The sequence below is a fragment of the Schistocerca piceifrons genome, chromosome 3, assembly GCF_021461385.2.
Source record: "Schistocerca piceifrons isolate TAMUIC-IGC-003096 chromosome 3, iqSchPice1.1, whole genome shotgun sequence".
In the NCBI taxonomy this organism is placed as follows: Eukaryota; Metazoa; Arthropoda; class Insecta; order Orthoptera; family Acrididae; genus Schistocerca; species Schistocerca piceifrons.
The window spans coordinates 726431854-726453266 of record NC_060140.1 but is presented as its reverse complement, the minus strand read 5'-3'; the positions used below and the strand labels follow the sequence as shown (position 1 = coordinate 726453266).

The 21413-nt window shown below is 42.6% G+C and overlaps 1 protein-coding gene across 2 annotated transcripts in view; it reads right to left on the bottom strand.

The window, feature by feature from the left end:
- Positions 1-19796, bottom strand: part of LOC124788080 (major royal jelly protein 1-like) — a 64366-nt gene extending 44570 nt beyond the window's left edge. Inside the window, exons 1-2 of one of the 2 annotated variants that reach the window (XM_047255176.1) lie at positions 19657-19796; positions 4059-4408 (exon numbers count right to left, since the gene is read on the bottom strand). In XM_047255176.1, coding sequence (XP_047111132.1) covers positions 4059-4392 — 334 coding nt within the window. In that variant the 5' untranslated portion in view covers positions 4393-4408; positions 19657-19796. Of the gene's footprint in view, positions 1-4058; positions 4409-9179; positions 9202-19656 lie in introns of those variants that run through there. The other variant, XM_047255177.1, reaches the window with a different exon arrangement.
- Positions 19797-21413: the final 1617 nt, after the last annotated feature.

Genomic DNA, 21413 nt, shown 5'->3' with positions numbered 1-21413 from the left:
GCTAAGCATGTTTTTCGAGATGGGAATCGCGAAATTAAATTTAATGAGACAAGCGTTCTAGCACGAACATCCCATTATCATGCGCGCATGTATAGAGAAGCAATAGAGATTCACAAACACCATAACAATTTTAATAGAAAAGAGGAAGTTTTAAAGTTAGACAAAATATGGATGTCGACGTTGCCCCAGCAGAATGACAATTGATTACTCTTAATCGAGAATGATGACGCCTTCCAAAGATAGGCATACCGTCGGCATCACGTGACGAATGGTGGTGCCCTCTACGCTCTCTATAAATGCTAGAGTACCTGTAGCCTCAGTGGCAGTAGCCGGACGGCCTCAGAAGATGTCTCCCGCAGCTGGAGACGAAATGTCAGGTAGAAATTTTATACATCGACCACGGCCTCTCATCCCGGAAGTTTTAACTGAAGACAACACCGGCCATGAAAGCCTACATTGTAAGATACTGGATTGCAAGGTGTACCAATTAGCAGATATACACTCAAATAACCACTTAATGGTGACGAAGAGTGGGCTGTAGAGACTAGTCAAGAAGTATCAGTGCGCAAAGAAGTGGGATACGGTAGGACTAAGTAGTGAAGAGATACGCTTGAAATTACGAAAGGCTTTAGATACTACAATAACGAACAGCTTACTTGGCAATTCAGTTGAAGAGAAATGAACATCCGTAAAAAGGGCAATCACTGAAGTTGAAAAGAAAAACGTAGGTACCATGAAGGTTACTGCGAAGGGATCTTGGGTAACAGACGAAACACATCAGTTTATCGATGAAAGATGGAAATACAAAAATGTTCACGGAAATTGAGAAATACAGAGATACAAGTCACTTAGGACTGAAATAAATAGGATGTGCAGGGAAGCTTAGATTAAATGGCTGCATGAAAAATGTGAAGAAATCAAAAAAGAAATGATCGTAGGAAAGACTGTATCAGAATATACACTGAAGAGACAAAGATCTGGTATAGGCACACTTATTCAAACATAGAGATATGTAAACAGGCAGAATAAGGCGCTGCAGACGGCAACGCCCGTATAAGACAACAAGTGTCTGGCACAGTTGTTAGATCGGTTACTCCTGCCACGGGCACAATGGCAGTTTTTCAAGATTTAAGAGAGTTTGAACGTGGTGTTATAGTAGGGCACGAGTGATGGGACACAGCATCTCCGAGGTAGCGATGAAGTGGGAACTTTCCCGTACGATCAATTCACGATTGTACCTTGAATATCAGGAATCCGGTAAAACATCACATCTCCGACATTGCTGCAGCCGGAAAAAGCTCCTGCAAGAAAGGGACCAACGACGACTGAAGAGAATCAATCGCTCAACGCGGCAGAAGTGCAACCCTTCCGCAGATTGCTGCGGATTTTAATGCTGGGCCATCAACAAGTGTCAGCGCTCAACGAAACAGCACCGATATGGCCTTTGGAAACCGAAGGCCCACTCGTGTTTCCTTGATGACTGCGCCACAAAAAGCTGTACGCCTCGTCTGGGCCATTCAAAATCGTTATTGGACTGTCCATGATTGGAAACGTGTTGCCTAGTCGGACGAGTCTCGTTTCAAATTGTGTCGAGCAGTTGGACGTGTACGGGTATGGAGAGTAACTCATCAACCGATGGACCCTGCATGTCCGTAGGGGACTATTCAAGCTGGTGGAGGCTCTGTAATGGTGTGGGGCGTGAGTACTTGGAGTGATATGGATCCCTGATACGTTCAGATACAACTCTGCCTCGTGATTGATCACCTGCATCCATTCATGTCCGTTGTGCATTCCGACGTACTTGTGCAATTCTAGCAGGCCAATGCGACTCCCCCATACGTCCAGGATTGCTACAGAGTGGCTCCAGGAACACTCTTCTGAGATTAAACACTTTCGTTGGCCTCCAAAGTTCACAGACATGAACATTATTGAGCATATTTGAGATGCCTCGCAGCTTGCTGTTCAGAAGAGATCTCCAACCCCTCCTACTCTGACTGACTTACGTACGGCTTTGCATGATTCATGGTGTCATTTCCCTCCAACATTATTTCAGAAATTAGTTGAATTCATGCCATGTCGCTTTGCGGCACTTCTGCATGGCTCGCGGGGGCCATACACGATATTAGGCAGGTGTACCAGTTTCCTTGACTCTTCAGTGTATAAAAGGCCAAACAATCTTCAGTGGTAACATTAAGCGTACAATGGTAATTCCAAGGCCAAATGCGTAGACGAGAGTTGCTAGGTGAAAAGTATACACTGAAGGCCTCTGTGAAGGGGAAGGCCTGTCTGATGACATGACAGCAGAAGATACAGTAGTCAGTATAGAAGAGGGAAAGGACCCAGTATTACAATCAGAATTTAATTAACTTTTGGAAGTCTTAAGATAAAATAATGCTGGGTGCATAGATAAAATTTCACCAGAACTTCTAAAATCATTGGGGGAAGTGGCAAGAAAACGACTACTCTTGTTGGTGTGTAAAATGTGAGTCGGGCGCTATTTTCAACTGACTTACGGAAAAACATCACACACACAATTTCGAATACTGCAAGAGCAGCCGCGCGGAGAGACAGCGTGATTTGAGGCGCCATGACACGGACGGCGCGTCCCCCCCAGCCGGGGGTTTGAGTCCTCCCTCGGGTATGGGTGTGTGTGTTGTTCTTAGCGTAAGTTAGTTTAAGTTGTGTGTAAGTCTAGGGACCGATGACCTCAGCAGTTTGGTTCCTTAGGAATTCACACACATTTGAACTTTGCAAGAGCTTCCAAGTGCGATAATTGTCGCACTATCAGGTCAGCAGCTCATGCATCCAAGTTGCTGTCAAGAATAACACGCAGAAGAATGGAAAAGAAATCTGTGGATATGTTAGACGACGATCAGTTTGGCTTTAGGGAAGGTAAGAGCACCAGTGAGGCAGTTCTGACTTTGCGCTTGATGGTGGAAGCAAGACTAAAGGAAAATCAAGACACGCCTGTAGGATTTGTCCATCTAGCAAAAGTTTTCGACAATGTGAAGTGGTACAAGATGTGCGATATTCTGAGAACAATAGAAGTACACTAGAGGTAAAGACAGGCGACATACAATGTGTTCAACAACTAAAAGGGAACAGTAAAACTGGAAGACCGAGAATAAGTGCTCGGATTGAAAAGGTATCAAACAGGGATGCTGTCTTTCGGCTCTTCTATTCAGTCTATACATCGAAAAACTAATGAGGTAGGATTGCAATTCAGGGTGAAAGGATTCGCTGATGACATTGCCACCAGTTTAATGAGAATAGAAGACTGATTGAGAGAAAATCGAAGAAAGACGAAACTTATGAGAAGTAGCCGAAATGAAACAATGAGGAACTTAACATCAGGACTGTTGATCACAAAGTAGATGAGGTTAAGGAGTTTTGCTAACTAGCCAGCAAAATAAGCGATGACGGTGCAAGGAGGACATCAAAAGCAGAATTCCTGGCCTAGAGAAGTCTGCTAGTATAATACAAAGGCTTTAATTTGACGAAGAAATTTCTGGGAATGTACGTTTGGAGCACCGTATTGTACAGTAGTGGAACACGGACTTTGGGAAAACGGAACAGAAGCATCTGAGATGGGGTGCTACGGAAGAATGTTGAAAATTAGGTGGGCTGGTGAGGTAAGGAATGAGGAGATTCTCTGCAGAATTGGAGAGGGAAAGAATATATGGAAAAAACCGACAGTAAGAATGGACAAGCTGACAGGAAATATGTTAAGACATTACGGAATAACTTTCATGGTACTAGTGGGAGCTGTAGGGGGTAAAAGCTGTAGAGAAAGACAGCCTAGCGGACACTCATTAAATAATTGAGGACGTAGTTTGTAAGCGCTACTCTGAGAAAAAGAGATTATCACAGGAGAGGAATTCGTAGCGGGATGCATCAAACCGGTCAGAAGACTGACGACTCTATCTCTCTCTTTCTCTCTCTCTCTCTCTCTCTCTCTCTCTCACACACACACACACACACACACACACTCATACACACACACACACACACACAAAATCGTGGATTAAAGATAGGAGAGTGTCACCTGCAGCACTGACCTGTTACGTCATACGGCAACACCGATTTCCTGTCGTAGGCGCCGCTGTCCTTCAGCTGCTGCTCCTCTGTGTCGTTAGCGAAGTAGAATGTGGCCACTTTGATCGCCTTGAGGGTCACTAGGTCTGGACTGCTTGATGCTCCGCTCTTTGTCCTCCTGCTGCCTACCAGAGCTGCTCTGCCCAAGTTGACGTGTTTCGCTGTCTTGCTACTTAACAGTGTCGGGTGTTTCTTGAGATTACCCTGCCTCCTGATGTTTGACCTCTTTTGGTGGGCATTGCAAGCTGCCAACAGCATGAGCATCAGGAAAGCAGCGGTACACAGGCGGCGTGTCATTCTCTTGCGTCCTCAGCTGAAAAGTATGTAAGCTCCAGATCACGACCATTAGCTTCAAACACGAATGCTGCCCAAAGCCTTTAATGTAATAATCAAAGAATGCACTGTACCATTTTCAGTACTAAATATTTTATTATCTGGATCTACATCATGCTCTAAATTGCCTAATGATGTGTGGCGGAGCGTATTTCTGGTACCACCAAACGATCCACCCCCCCCCCTCTAACCACCACCCTCCCCACAGCCCCCTACCCTGTTCCATTAGCGAATGGCGCGTGGGAAGACCGACTGTCAGTAAGCCTCTGTATTAGCTCTAATTCCTCGATTTTTCTCGTCGTGGTCATTTCGCGACATGGAGGAAGTAACAAGCTGTCCAACTTTTCCGCCAAAAGGACTCTGTCTGATGCGTAAAATAAATAATGTTGTGTGAATACGAAGTATGACACCAGTATATAAAAATCACGGTTTTGTATGTGGACTCAGAGGCGTAGATTACGTAGAGACGGGTTTTTTCTTCGCATTCATTGTGTATGCACTTACAACAACCTGCCTACTTGGAGTATTTTTCATAAAGCCGTTCATTCTAGGCGATTAAAGGAAGATGGTATGGTTCTAGAGTTCACCTTTTCTATTTTGTTTTGTATTTCCTTAATCATCTACTGAAACAGATTTTAACAACATTGTTTTTGTCCAAAGATCGACGTAAGTTTCTCGTGAAAGTATTTAATTAGGAGTAATTCATACATCATTCATCTCATATGTGTAATATTATTCAGTTAACTATATTTTACTAACGTAAATTCAGTATCCTGCTCCTCAAACCAATTTAGCACCTATCTGGCCTTTTGACACCGACAAAGCTTTCCTAGTGAAAGATGTCACCGCCATCAGGGAAGACATCAAGCATCAAGGGATGCAAGTGATGTGTAATAATGTTCCCGTAGATCTCATACTTTGCTAAGTAGTCAGAAAGCAGCTTGATTTACTATTAAACCGATACGAATACCACAGGAAAATGCATGCTATTCTAATGTTTCTTTTCTGAGCTATAGTGATCAGAGAAAAATTAAGAAATGCCAAGAAATTTAATGGTGATTCACCTAATCTGAACCCAATGGAACACATCTAGTGTAGTTGCTGTATTCTTTGATTGGATGAAAATGACATATGCTACCTGCCATTATTTCCCTATCGGTAGATAGAAGTACTCTCGTGTGGCGATCTTCCGTCACCTGACCGTGAAAATATCAGCCCTTTTCTCATACAGCTGGTGCTTCTATTGCTTGGATTAATAACTTAATTAATGAATTGGATAAGGGTAACATTCAAAAAGCAGACAGTGAACTGAAATGAAATCAAATATATCGACAATAAAACACGGTAAGTGCAAAGTAGACTTGGAACTTAGCCAACCCACGATTCTGGATTAGTTGGCAATCTGTCGCCCTGGTGTACGACAAGAGAAATACATGGAAAAACATTGAGGCACATATGAAAACTCGTGCAGTCCCTAGCGAGAGCAATAATCGGAACACTGGGAATTCTGGGAAACGAAAGTCACGAAACTCTGGGAAACGAAAATCAGGGAATAAAGTTATCAGATATGAGGAGCCACGTAAAATGAACACATATCTGGGGCGGCACGACAAATACTACCGCATTAGCATGCAGGACATCGCAGCACTGGTTGCTCGTCGTGCAAATACTATAACTGCACAATAACCACGCTCGACGAAGCCATGAGCTTTCTAGAGCGTAACATCTTAAAACAGGAACTGACGGTGTCTACACACAGCTGCTTCAAGTGTGACGGAACCCATCAAATGTCGAATTCAAATGGCGGGAACTCCTTCACTGCTACTAATAACGGTGTCCGATTGAAAATATGATTTTAATTTAATACATCTATCTTTCTTTGTAAGGGGATGGGACTGGACAGCAGCTGAAGCTCCTCCAAGTGTTTTATACGCCTCAGAAACTTCTCCAGGTTACATTAGAAGGTCTGCGCTCACAAACCATTGATTCGTAACTTATGGAATTTGTGTGACCTCTACTTACACATCAGTTGCAACGTAATTCTGTAAAATCACCGAGAACTAGTCGAATCCACATCACGGAAAATAGCTGCTGTACTGTGAGCAACCTGTTGTTAAGCGCGTGATCATAACGTTTTGGCTCATTGTTTGATAAACAAATTAGAAGACTAACATCTAACAGTTTATGAGATGTGATGAGGACGTATAATACGACTTCATTTGACTTCGTTATGTTGCGGCGAAACTACATGGAAAATTATATAAACTCCGTTTCAGTAATTACGACAAGAAGTTGTGAGTTACGGAAGCTATCACATTTATGCTGTATTAAAATAACATGGCCTCTGAAATCCTAAATTATAGAATGTCACTTGCAGTGTCCAACTTCGTCAGACAAAGTTTCAGGCTAGCAGGAAGCCTAGATCAAGAACTGCGACTTAGGTATCACGTTAAAGTTCTTTAGTATCCACGAATGCGGATGCGGATAACGAACTTGCTAACATGGACGTGGATGCGGATAAGGAACTCGTGGATGAAGGGCTTTTCCAGTCACGACCTCTAACAGTATGTAGTAAATGGTGATAAACTTTTTTTTACATTGGTATTGCCATCCCCTGTAGACGGAAGTATCACGATGGGGCTTAAGTTCGTGGCGTTCTTGTTTTGCATGTTGGTATTCGGGTTGCTATGGGTCTATTATAGATTGTCATTTTTTATGTGTAGTTTAACGTTGCTGTTTCAGTCTGCATATTCTTATTTTGTCATTTGGAGATAGTGAGTGGAGTATGGCCCCTGGGAAATGGAGTGGCAAGTGGAGTAATGGGAACGTCTCCGAAATATTCTTCTGTCTGAGTTTAGTAGAGGTTTGACAGCAGAGGAGGACAGAAACACTTTCGGCATGTTTGAGGATAATGCTATTAGACTGAGTACGGTAGGAAAATAGTTTCCGCCTTTTAAGGAGAATCGTTCTCACATCAGTGACTTGCCGCATTCGGGGTATGACGAAGATGGTTTAAACGCATTAATCCACGATGACCTACGACAGTGTACTCGAGAACTGACAAATGCGATTGACTGTAATCATTCCTCTATCATACGACATTTGCATGCAAATGGGAAGTTTCAAAATTGGGTATGTGGGCACCACATTGCGGCAGCGCGGTTCTTTCTGTCCCTTTACGACTAACCTGCACCTACCTGTGATCATTGTCTCAGCGCATCATCAGTAGGGAAGCCGAGCGAAGCGTACTGTACTTCGACGTGAAACAGGCTGCAATGAAAGTCACTAATCTACGTTTCGGGAGAAAGTTTTCACACGAAATGAAAGGTTGGAAGTTTTGTCCTCAATTAATATTTTCTGAAAGTTGGGTGAACAAGTATCACTGCCAAGCCCGTGCTAGTCTCAACACAGTCACTCACAATCCCTTTCACTCACGTTAGCAAGTTTATGGTGTTGCATTTCCCGAAAACGTAATAGCTAAAAAAATACTGATTGTTTTTTATTGATAATGCTCGCCAAATGTAAGTCTGTCGGTACCAAATGCAGTCACAGTTTTTAGCCACCGACCTGCTCAATATGCCACGCGGAATATATGTCTTTTCTCGTCACAAAATTCACTTAAAAATTCCGAAATTTCTACACGCCCATAGGAATAATTATGCCGTCACATTACCACACTTTTAATGTATGAAACACTGCTAGATCCGGCAACTTATCGCTCCCATCGGAACTACTGCTACACACGTCCGAACTGTTTCATGGCTAGGCTCCCACTCTTCTCTATCAGCAGAGAAAGGCGCGCGATGAATATTGTGTTGTGTCTAGACAAGACAGCCTAGACACAATGAGAGGAAGCCGAAAGGCACGCGCTTAAACTCTCGCAGGCCGGCGTGAGGTCTGAAACAGGATACGTAATGAATGCTATAAAGAAAAGCACGTAGGTTCTGGAATACTTAACTACAATCCATAATTGTATAACATCGCTCTTGTACAGATATAATCTCCATTTCAATATACTTGGTGATGGCGCCATGCTAGGTCGTAGCAAATGACTTAGCTGAAGGCTATGCTAACTATCGTCTCGACAAATGAGAGCGTGATTGTCAGTGAACCATGGCTAGCTACGTCGGCTGTACAACTGGGGCGAGTGCTAGTACGTCTCTCTAGACCTGCCGTGTGGTGGCGCTCGGTCTGCTATCACTGACAGTGGCGACACGCGGGTCCGGCGTATACTAATGGACCGCGGCCGATTGAAAGGCTACCACCTAGCAAGTGTGGTGTCTGGCGGTGACACCACATATTGCTTTACCATTGGTCAGTTTACTCTACAGCCAATACCAAAACAACATTCTCCCAAATCAGTCAGCGCTTTTCATCCATAACCAATCGCCAAATAGTAAACCTAACGTCTGCACTTTTTACCGACGTTATTATCCAATACGCTGAAGTTTTGCTTATGCATAAAGTTATTTACTATTGTTATTTATACCTAAATTAACTTTCCCATTACCATAAACTTACTTTACAAATATATTCTACAAAAATCCCCTTTGTCCATATCCATACCTCTTCGAAATGTTCCCACACTAAATCCTACTACATAACTCGTTACACAATTACCTTCATATAACCTTAAACGACAATCACGCATCATTCATACTGCTAAAACACATTTATAACATTTTACCTACACAAAAAGAGATGACGCTTTACGAAAATACTAGAACAGTTTATGAAAAACATTCTATTACTTTAGTGCACTCAAGTGGGCACAATCGAAACTAAAATCACAGTCCCTCTATCCAATATTGTCCTCTATCGGCTGATATATAAGCTACGTGCGCGTCCAGTCTCGCGTCACCACCTGTCACTATCCAGTTCTGAGACACATCTCCCATTTAACCGCCTCCAAGGCAGGATCGTTATACGGCGCTACGCTTGAACATGCTCTAAGCCAAAATCACAAAAGTCACATGGTGGCCTTATGTGCATTTCCGCTTGCTCGTCATCAGTTGGCCCGTGAACAAAACGGACCGTTTCTTGTGATGGTGTCTTTATGATAACATAAGGAAGTGGTTTAGCCCGAACAAAGCAGTAACTCCCAGTACAAAGACCTGCGCGCATCCACAAAAGATACTTATGCGTCTGGTGGAACCGCGAAGGTGGAGTGTACTACGAACAGCTTTATGGAGGTGTAATCATCGCTGTTGACGCAGTGCAAAGAACAACGGCCAGGAAGGTTACGTGAAGTATTGCTACTCCCCGATAACGCCCGCCTTCTTTCTGCTTGACTGTCACTATGCATTAACCTTCTTCAGTAAGGAAGACACGTGGCAATTATACGAAGTCGTTGTTGATAACAACCGTTCCCGTGAGTCTCAACGACATTAGTCATTACTCGGTTTTCCTTTTACATATCAGCGAGGACTAAAGTATGCAGAGTACATCGTAAACCACCGACAACGCCTCTGTTGTTGTGCAGCACGAGAAACTGGTCTGTTGTCCAGAGCGAAAACCTGTTCGGAGAACTATAGTTTCCGCACCATAGGGTCTCAAAATTTCGGAACGGTGGTGTCAGAACTTCCTCAGAATGTGTTTGCTATCTTTAATAGTCAGGCAACCGTTTAGCCATCAGTGTAAAGTGGATGCTTGGACTCTGCCTAATGAGGAGCATTCCTGGGCCTGCGTTGTACTCATACACTGATTATAACCACCGACCTAGTATCGATATAAACCCGTCCAGAGTCACCTGCCCAGGTAAGACTGCTAGTCACACATGCACGGTACATGTAGTACCGTCGAGCGTGCTAATGGTGTGCAGAATGTGGAAGAAGCGCGACCTATTTGAGTTTGACCGGGAGCTGAACGTGACAGCTCCGAGGCTAAGCACAAGAATTTCAGAAACAGCACCACTTGTCGGGGGTTCGAAGAGTGCTGTGGTGAATGTCTTCAATACGTGACGAAACCAAGGTGAAACCTCGTTCAGACGTGGCCTGCCACCCCTCATTATAGATGTCGGACGTCGTAGGCTGGGCAAACTGGTAAATGTGGACAGGCGGAGAACTGTTGCAGAACTATGATCAGACTCTAATACTAGGCAGGGTACAAGTGTATTTGTACATGTAGTGCACTGAATATTCCTAACGAAGGGAAGGCCTCCGCAGCCGACGACCGATGCATGTGCCAATTTTGACTCCACGACACCGGCAACTATGACTGAAATGGGCACATTACCATCGGCACTGGATGTTGGCGCAATGCCAGAGCGTTGCATGGTCTGATGACATCCGATACTTTCTTACTCATGTCGATGGGAGGGTGCGAATCCGACATCTTCCAGGGGAACAGTTCCATGACACTTGCACTGCGGGATGGAGACAAGCTCCATTATGCTCAGGGGAATATTCAAGTGGGCATCCATAGGTCGAATGGAACTCGTGCAAGGCACCATGACGGCCAAGGATTATTGTACACCGGTTGCAGACCACGTACGCCCCGTCCAAACTGTTATATTTCCCAATGGCTGTGGCATTTTTCAACAATATAATAAGCCGTCTCACAAGTCCAGGAGTGTGATGGAGTGGTTCGAGGAAAAGAGTGGGGAGTTCTAGTAGATACGGAGCCCCCAACAACTCGCAAGATCTGAACCCAACGGAACGCATGTGGTATGTGATTGCACGTAGCACAAGAGCTCATCGGCCCCCTCCCCAGATTTTAAGGAAATTAAGTGACTTTTGTGTGCATTCGTGGTGCAACCTACCAGGGCCTTATTGCTTCCACGCCATGGTGCATCGCCTCTGTTCTCCGTGCCGAAGTTGGACATACCGACTTTTAGCTAAATCGTCATAATGTTGTGGCTGATCGATGTCCACTGTTCTCACCATAATAAAGTAGATGTACCATTGCTGTAACACTGCGGACAGCTTTGTGACATGTACAAGCACACAAGTGACCAAATGAGCGATATGTTGCTTCTGTACGGCAAATCTGAAGGAAACGACCGAAATGCTACACGATTGTTTGCAGAAAGATTTCCCAAGACAAATTATCTGCATCTTTCGACGCTGGTAGCAATTAAGAAAAGACATGAAATGCAGCACTTCGCAGTAAACTGGCCAGTTTGCCTTGTCGCAAATTATACTGAGCGTTGTCAGTGTTGGCTATTTTCATCCCACATGTATAGTCACATTCGGACGCGAGAAACACGCGGAAGTTAGTGTATCCAACAAATTTCCACAGCAGGTACAGATTTATCGAGATACTGTAGGTCGTCTGCTGACGCTCTCGCAGCTTAAGTGGATTCATCCATGGAGACAAAGGTCCCACATTGACACATTGTCCAAAACGTTCGCTGGCGCGCTCATTGTCTCGAGTAGTGAGCAGTACATACGTGGCTTTTTGTTTCACAAATGACACTCTCTCTTTCTTTATGTTAATTATGATGCTTCGCCAAAGGCTTTGTTTTATAAATCGGTATTTTTATACCAATACACCAAATGAACAATAGACCTTGCCGTCGATGGGGAGGATTGCGTACCTCAGCGATACAGATAGCCGTACCGTAGGTGCAACCACAATGGAGGGGTGTCTGCTGAGAAGCCAGACAAACGTGTGGTTCCTGAAGAAGGGCAGCAGCCTGTTCAGTAGTTGCAGGGACAACAGTCTGGGTGACTGAATGATCTGGTCTTGTAACACTAACCAAAATGGCCTTGCTGTGCTGGTAATTTTTCCCGAGGGCATGCAGCTTTACTGTATGGTTAAATAAAGATGTCGTCCTCTTGGGTAAAATATTCCGGAGGTAAAATATTCCCCCATTCGGATCACCCGGCGGGGACTACTGAGGAGGACGTCGTTATCAGGAGAAATAAAACCGGTGTTCTACGGAACGGAGCGCGGAATGTCAGACCCCTTAATCGGGCAGGTAGGTTACAAAATTAAAAAGGGAAATGGATAGGTTAAAATTAGATATAGTGGGAATTAGTGAAGTTCGGTGGCAGGAGGAACAAGACTTCAGGTCAGGTGAATACAGGGTTATAAATACAAAATCAAATAGGGGTATGCAGGAGTAGGATTAATAATCAATAAAAAATAGGAACGAGGGTAAGCGCCTACAAACAGCATAGGGAACTCATTATTGTGGCCAAGACAGATACGAAGCCCACGGCTACCACAGTACACAGTAGCACAAGGTTATATGCCAACTAGCTCCGAAGATGACGAAGAGATTGATGAAATGTACGGTGACATAGAAGAAATTATTCAGATTGTGAACGGAGACGAAAATTTAATAGTCATGGGTAACTGGAATTCGATAGTAGGAAAAGGAAGAAGAGGTAACGTTGTAGGTGAATATGGAATGGAGGTAAGGAATGAAAGAGGAAGCTGCCTGGTAGAATATTACACAGAGCATAACTTAATCATAGCTAACACTTGGTTCGAAACCAATGAAAGAAGGTTGTATACGTGGAAGAGGCCTGGAGATACTGGAAGATTTCGATAGGTTATTTAATGGTAACACAGAGATTTAGGAACCAGACATTAAATTGTAAGACATTTCCAGGGGCAGATGTGGACTCTGACCGCAATCTATTGGTTATGAACTGTAGATTAAAACTGAAGAAACTGAAAAAAAGGTGGGAATTTAAGGAGATGGGACCTGCGTAGACTGCCAGAACCAGAGGCTGTAGAGCGTTTCACGCAGAGCATTAGGGAACTATTGACAAGAAAGGGGGGGGGGGAAGAAATACAGTAGAAGAAGAATGGGTAGCTTTGAGAGATGAAATAGTGAAGGCAGCAGAGGATCAAGTAGGTAAAAAGATGAGGGCTGGTAGATATCCTTGGGTAACATAAGATATATTGAATTTAACTGATGTAAGGAGAAAATGTAAAAAAGCAGGCAAAATGGAATACAAATGTCTCAAAAATGATATCGACAGGAAGTGCAAAATGGCAAAGCAGGGATGGCTAGAGGATAAATGTAAGGATGTAGAGGCATGTATCACTAGGGGTAAGATAGATACTGCCTAAGGGAAATTAAAGAGACCTTCGGCGGAAAAAGAACCGCTTGTATCAATATCAAGAGCTCAGATGGAAATCCAGTTCTAAGCAAAGAAGGGAAAACAGAAAGGTGGAAGGAGTATATAGAGGGTCTATACAAGGGTGATGTACTTGAGGACAATATTATGGAATGGAAGAGGATGTAGATGAAGATGAAATGTGAGATGTGATACTGCGTGAAGAGTTTCACAGAGCACTGAAAGACCTAAGTCGAAACCGGGTCCCGGGAGTAGATAACATTCCATAAGAACTATTGATAGCCTTGGGAGAGCCAGCCCTGACAAAACATTAACATCTGGTGAGAAAGTTGTACGATACAGGTGAAATATCCTCTGACTTCAAGAAGAATGTAATAATTCCAATCCCAGAGAAAGCAGGTGTTGACAGATGTGAAAATTACCGAACTATCAGTTTAATAAGTCACGGCTGCAAAATATTAGCACGGATTCTTTACAGACGCATGGAGAAACTGGTAGAAACCGACCTCGGGGAATATCAGTTCTGATTCAGTAGAAATATTGGAACACGTAAGGAAATACTGACCCTACGACTTATCTTAGAAGCTAGATTAAGGAAGGGCAACCCTACTTTTCTCGCATTTGTAGACTTAGAGAAAGTGTTTGACAATGTTGACTGGAATACTCTCTTTCAAATTCTGAAGGTGGCAGGGGTAAAACACAGGGAGCGAAAGGCTATTTACAATTTGTACAGAAACCAGATGGCTGTTATACGAGTCAAGGTGCATGAAAGGGAAGCAGTGGTTGGGAAGGGAGTGAGACAGGATTGTAGCCTATCCCCGATGTTATTCAATCTATATATTGAGCAAGCAATATAGTAAACAAAAGAAAAGTGAGGAGTAGGAATTAAAATCCATGGAGAAGAAATAAAAACGTTGAGGTTCGCCGATGACATTGTAATTCTGTCAGAGACAGCAAGGAACCTGGAAGAGCAGTTGAACAGAATGGACAGTGTCTTGAAAGGAGGATACAAGATGAACATCAACAAAAGTAAAACGAGGACAATGGAATATTGTCGAATAAAATCTGATGGTGATGAGGGAATTACATTAGGAAACGAGGCACTTAAAGTAGTAAATGAGTTTTGCTATTTCGTTGGCAAAATAACTGATGATGTTCGAAGCAGCGAGGATATAAAATGTAGACTGGCAGTGGCAAGGAATGTGTTTTTGAAGAAGAGAAATTTGTTAACATCGAGTATAGATTTAAGTGTTACGAAGTCGTTTCTGGAAGTATTTGTGTGGAGTGTAGCCATGTATGGAAGTGAAACGTGGACGATAAATAGGTTAGACAAGAAGAGAATAGAAGGTTTCGAAACGTGGTGCTACAGGAGAATGCTGAAGATTAGATGGGTAGATCACATAACGAGGAGGTATTGAATAGAATTGGGGAGAAGAGATATTTGTGTCACAACTTGACTAGAAGAAGGGATCGGTTGGTAGGACATGTTCTGAGGCATCAAGAAATCACCAGTTTTGTGTTGGAGGGCAGCATGGAGAGTAAAAATCGTAGAGGGAGAGCAAGAGATGAATACACTAAGCCGATTCAGAAGGATGTATGTTGCAGTAGGTACTGGGAGATAAAGAAGCTTGCACAGGATAAAGTAGCATGGAGAGCTGCATTAAACCAGTCTCTGGGCTGAAGACCACAACAAAAACAACAATTTGTTATCCTACACATGGGAGCTACGTGAAAGCGCTTAAGTATAGATTTAAACACAATAGCAGCTGTCAGCCATTAATATTGGAGTAATTGTTTTATTTTAAACCATGGGGGCCAGAGAGCACTCCTTAATGAAAATTTCTGTGGGAAAAGCTCGATTTTAGCACTTCTAAAGATTCCAACAGGCATACATTGTTGTTATGATTAGGTCCAGTTTTTGAATACGTAATAGAAAAATTAGATTGTCAGTCGTTGTATAATTACTTACATTGAGATTTTTTCTTCAGCCTATGTCCCTCGAACGTATGCACATACCAAGCGAGGTGGCACAGTGGACACAGCACATCATTGTCATTACAGAGGATCTCCGATGAAATTCTCGTATAAACGTGTTGATTTAGGTTATCTCTGCTTTTGAAACAAAAAAGATGTTCTTCTCCAACCTTACGACGTCATCTACCACGTAGCGTTAACCTCTAATTTTTCCACAAGGTGTACATATTGCTGGGCGCGATCTGATATATGATAAACAAGAATTTTTGCAGACAAGATCACGTGTTATAATATTTTTATTTTATTGTATTTCGTTAATGACCGGTTCCGACATGGTCCAGTTTTCATTATAGAATCTATAATGTACTAGGGCAAAAACATTACCAAGGCAATCAACATAGCTTTGCAACCAGTATACAAATGTTGTTTATCCTCTTGTATACTGGTTGCACAGTTTAGCATGTTATCTTAGTAATCTTTTTTTTTCTCCTGGTACATTATAAATCCGAAAAATGACAACTAGACCCTGTCGAAACCTGTCAGTGATGAAATACAATAAAATTAAAATATTAGAACACGCCTTCTTGGCTGCCAAATATTCTTATTTACGTAATTGTTTCGTTTTAATTTCTAGCGTACTTCAGCTGGTATGGCATTCCTCGATTTTATTCAACTATGTTGCGTGTCTTTAACTCTGTCTACCCAGATTATCGTCCTAATGTTTTCTGAGGCGTATAGATATTTTAATCAGACTGCAACAGTCATGGCTAACTTTTAAATGGCAGTAATAATGACGTACAGCCATGGTTAACTTCAAAATGATACTAAAATGTCCCACTGGGATTACTAATAAAGTGAGCTCCGCAGAGTCGAATCCCCAGTTTCGTTGCACAAGGTGTGTTAAAATAAACGACAACTCTTAGAATGACGTGCAGTACCGCAAATGTGTAATTTTTCAAGAGAGAAGCCTTTTCGTAAATGCATATTGTTGGAGCTGTGGGAGTTTGAGGTATGAGAATGGTGCATAAAAATATTTCGATTTGTTTTTGGTATCCTACTTTGTTATGCAACCCATTGGTCACAATTGTAAAACGGATACTCGAACTGCGTCTGCGGAACGCTAATAATGTTGAGCAGAACGGCAAACTGCTCTTTTTCTAAGAGCGAAATGAACTTGTTTCTGGCCACGTGTTGTTTCTTGACAAACTGGACAGGTGCCAGTAGGACTTGCGCTCTGAGGGTTCAATGCCAAAGTAATTGCATACGTAGACAGTTCCTCCTTGCTGGGAGTCGAGACGCTACGATTTTTGCCTATTATCGACATTGATACTGGTAAGATATCGGTCACGGGAATGTTATACTTTTAAGTTTGTAGTCGTATAACAAATGACAAAATAAGAATTGTTTTGTATGATATAATGAAAATGAAAGTTTTTCTACTTTTTTCCTGTTTTTGCATTATTAGACATTGCTACTTGCCAAATTTCATGGTTCTAGGCCAGTTGGAAGTACAATGTAGGTTCTAATAAGTCTGCGAGTGTCAAAATATGGGACATAAATGGCCATATCTTTTGATTGCACTGACCTAAAAGCCTAACATTTTTACACCACCAAGGATCCATAGCTCTCCGTAAGTCATGAATTTCATCGCGATATGTCTGTCTGTTCCTGAGAAAAAGGCGTTTTAACGGAAAAACGGGCAGACATAGTCGTATAAAAAACCACAAAAAATACTCTTATAGTATCATAAAAATTCAGAATTTTCCGATTTTTCCCTTTAATTGCAGTATGAACGTCATGATTCTACATCAACGGGAAGTACCCCACTGGTTTTCACGAATGAGTTCACGAGTATCAAAGTAAGTTGAAAGGTATGTGCTAAGGTCTGATCAGGGTGCCTCCAGATAATAGTTGGTAGTAGCCAACTTCAAGGTGGAACGAGTATAATATCTTTGAGTAGGAGGATCTTTGATGGTTAAGAGAGCCTGGTGCGCACAGTAAAAAACCGGGGAGTCGCAGGTAGGTGCCTGGAGGAAGCAGACGTGTGCAGACAGCTTTAAGGGAGGAGTCGCAGCTAGGTGCCTGGAGGACGCAGACTTTTTTTAACAATATATATATATTGAGATCAATATTGTGTTTAAATCTAGCAGCCTGAATGATAATCCACATCCTTTGCTTGTATTGAATATGAAAATGATTAGCAAACTAAAGTTACCCACCAATGAAAGAACCAAGTAAACATCAGGGCCACTGCCTCCTCTGGGCACCTAGCTGCGACTCCTCCCTTAAAGCTGTCTGCACACGTATGCTTCCTCCAGGCACCTACCTGCGTCTCCCCGGTTTTTTACTGCACACGCCCGGCTCTCTTAACCGTCAAAGATCCTCCTACTCGAAGATATTATACTCGTTTGACCTTGAAGTTGGCAACTACCAACTATTTTCTGGAGCTACCCTGATCAGACCTTAACACATACCTTTCAAAGTGACATAAATGGCATTAACTTGGAAGCTTACATTCATTACTCTAGGCCTTAGCATGTGATATAAATTTCTACTTGATACGTCCTCCACTTCCTGTAAATAAGGGTTTTTAGCAGTTGGACAGACAGACAGACTGTACGGTCAACAAAGTAATCCTACAAGGGTTTCGTACTTACACATTGGCGCACAGAATCCTAAAAATGACCAGTTTGCTGTCCTACAACCATTGTCAATTTTTTTTCGCCCTGCAGATGACACCTTTGATGCATATATACTCAGCGAAATAAATGACTATTTTAGCCTAGCGATCGATACTGTTGTAGTGGGATGCGTCCTGTGGAATGATATCTTAAAAAGAATTTGTTTCAGCACTTAAAGATGCAGCTTGATCTCCCAACCACCCTTCCGCAAACCTTATCTGTTATGAAGCCATCATACGGCTGTCCCATGAATCGATACTCTCCGCACCGTTTGCCAGACGTGTGACACTTTTACACAGCGTGTTACGGAACTAAGTTACGCCTTTATCACGTGCTTAAAGCTTCTATGCCATTAGATACCGCCAAAGATAAAAACCTTGCAACAACATGCATTGTTTTATGTCTGACGGTTCCTAGTGACATAGAGGCTTTAAGCACTTGATAATAGAATAGCGCAGTTCAGAAACATACTGTGGTAAAAATATCTCAGTATCGTCACCCAAACCTTGTGTCGCATGCAAGACTTAGAGTGAGCGGTGAATTATATTCTGACCACGAACGCAACTGAAGAGTAACATAAGCGTTGTCAGTAGTTCTTGGACAGCTTAACCGGTAAGAGCATTTCTGTCACGAAGAAAAGTCCCTGTTCGAGTTATGCTGCACTATGCAGCTCTAAATTTGTGAGAAATATTCGCGATAGAGCACACCCTGGTGCCGAGTAGGAGATTCATTCTGGCTGCCGAATGCTCTCACCAAGCTTGTTGCACTTGTTCTCTCTTTTGTCAGAGCCTATCGGTGTTCCCAGCAGATTTGCAAGACAAACGGCATTCACTTCGCCTACATCTCACTGTGATGGTAACTAACACCACCACAAACGTGGTTGCAGGAATTCAGTACTGCTCGGGACGACCACACTACTCTATAACAATCCTCCCCCACCCCCTCCAAGAAGTAAACTTAGTCCTGCTGGTATGATATGTCCTCGACCTTCTCAAACCTGTACAGCAGCTCACGTACTTGGATGATGTACGGTTCACTGTAGAGTTCACTATCCATTACGCGTATACATAAAAGTCTACCGAAATTGTCGATTTACTGTCACTCATTTAATCAGCTCTCAACCAAAGTCACAGGAAACAAGAAGCTATAAAATTTAATAATCCAAGGAGTTCAAATCCTCATCCTTCATCGAACTTTCTGCTTGATAACAATAACTGACAATCAATCTGCATTTCATCAGGTAACTAGCTATCCACGGAAATGGAGACTTCACATACTCGTACTGGTTCAACTTCTTTCAGTATCACTTAAATACTAGGTTCTAAAAATATTTAACAAATAAACACCCATAACATAGAATAGAAGTGTAAAAACAAAAGCAAGAGGGTATACTGGCACTAATTTCAAATTTCCTTTTGACCTGTTGGCTTCTTTTGCACATCCTGGATATACAAATATGAATGGGGTACAAACAACAAACATGTATGGTTTTTAGTTACATAATGCAATATCAGAAAAAAAAGCATGGGATTTCTTACCGATTTGGTATCGTCCAATAACGCAAAAGTTTTCTATATCAGTTGCAGCTTCGTGAACGGTGAGTGTTTCCCTTATCACAGCTCTTGGTATTTTACTCACTGCTGTGACATACCGTACAAGGCTTTACAGGGTGCTGGCGAGTGCGTTTCCAACTGAAAATATATACGTACTTTACTAACTGCAGGCCGCCTTAGAGGTAGCAGTAGCAGGGTGACATTGCCAACGTAATCTTATCAGAAGCTTATTTGTGTAACATTCCAAAGTAACTAAGCCGGTATCTAAGGTCACCTTGTCTGTTCATAAATTTGCGGCGGGGACTTACCGCTGTCCAGCACAAACAAAACGATATAATGCAGTAGTTTTCCTCACTTCTTTACAGTAACAATATGATCGAAGGAAAGTGGCGACATTACGATACATATCGTACGGTAAAAAGAAGACGTAATGAGGAAGATTTTAACTTCGGCAAAGGTGTTACTCAACACTTTTTTCACTTAAAAATAACACTCAAATAAAACTAACCACGTAACTTATTAATTTCTACATCTACATCTACATCTATACTCCGCGAGCCACCTTACGGTGTGTGGCGGAGGGTACTTATTGTACCACTATCTGATCCCCGCTTCCCTGTTCCATTCACGAATTGTGCGTGGGAAGAACGACTGCTTGTAAGTCTCCGTATTTGCTCTAATTTCTCGGATCTTTTCGTTGTGATCATTACGCGAGATATATGTGGGCGGTAGTAATATGTTGCCCATCTCTTCCCGGAATGTGCTCTCTCGTAATTTCGATAATAAATCTCTCCGTATTGCGTAACGCCTTTCTTGAAGTGTCCGCCACTGGAGCTTGTTCAGCATCTCCGTAACGCTCTCGCGCTGACTAAATGTCCCCATGACGAATCGCGCTGCTTTTCGCTGGATCATGTCTATCTCTTCTATTAATCCAACCTGGTAAGGGTCCCATACTGATGAGCAATACTCAAGAATCGGACGAACAAGCGTTTTGTAAGCTACTTCTTTCGTCGATGAGTCACATTTTCTTAGAATTCTTCCTATGAATCTCAACCTGGCGCCTGCTTTTCCCACTATTTGTTTTATGTGATCATTCCACTTCAGATCGCTCCGGATAGTAACTCCTAAGTATTTTACGGTCGTTACCGCTTCCAATGATTTACCACCTATGGCATAATCGTACTGGAATGGATTTCTGCCCCTATGTATGCGCATTATATTACATTTATCTACGTTTAGGGAAAGCTGCCAGCTGTCGCACCATGCATTAATCCTCTGCAGGTCTTCCTGGAGTACGTACGAGTCTTCTGATGTTGCTACTTTCTTGTAGACAACCGTGTCATCTGCAAATAGCCTCACGGAGCTACCGATGTTGTCAACTAAGTCATTTATGTATATTGTAAACAATAAAGGTCCTATCACGCTTCCTTGCGGTACTCCCGAAATTACCTCTACATCTGCAGATTTTGAACCGTTAAGAATGACATGTTGTGTTCTTTCTTCTAGGAAATCCTGAATCCAATCACAAACCTGGTCCGATATTCCGTAAGCTCGTATTTTTTTCACTAAACGTAAGTGCGGAACCGTATCAAATGCCTTCCTGAAGTCCAGGAATACGGCATCAATCTGCTCGCCAGTGTCTACGGCACTGTGAATTTCTTGGACAAATAGGGCGAGCTGAGTTTCACATGATCTCTGTTTGCGGAATCCATGTTGGTTATGATGAAGGAGATTTGTATTAT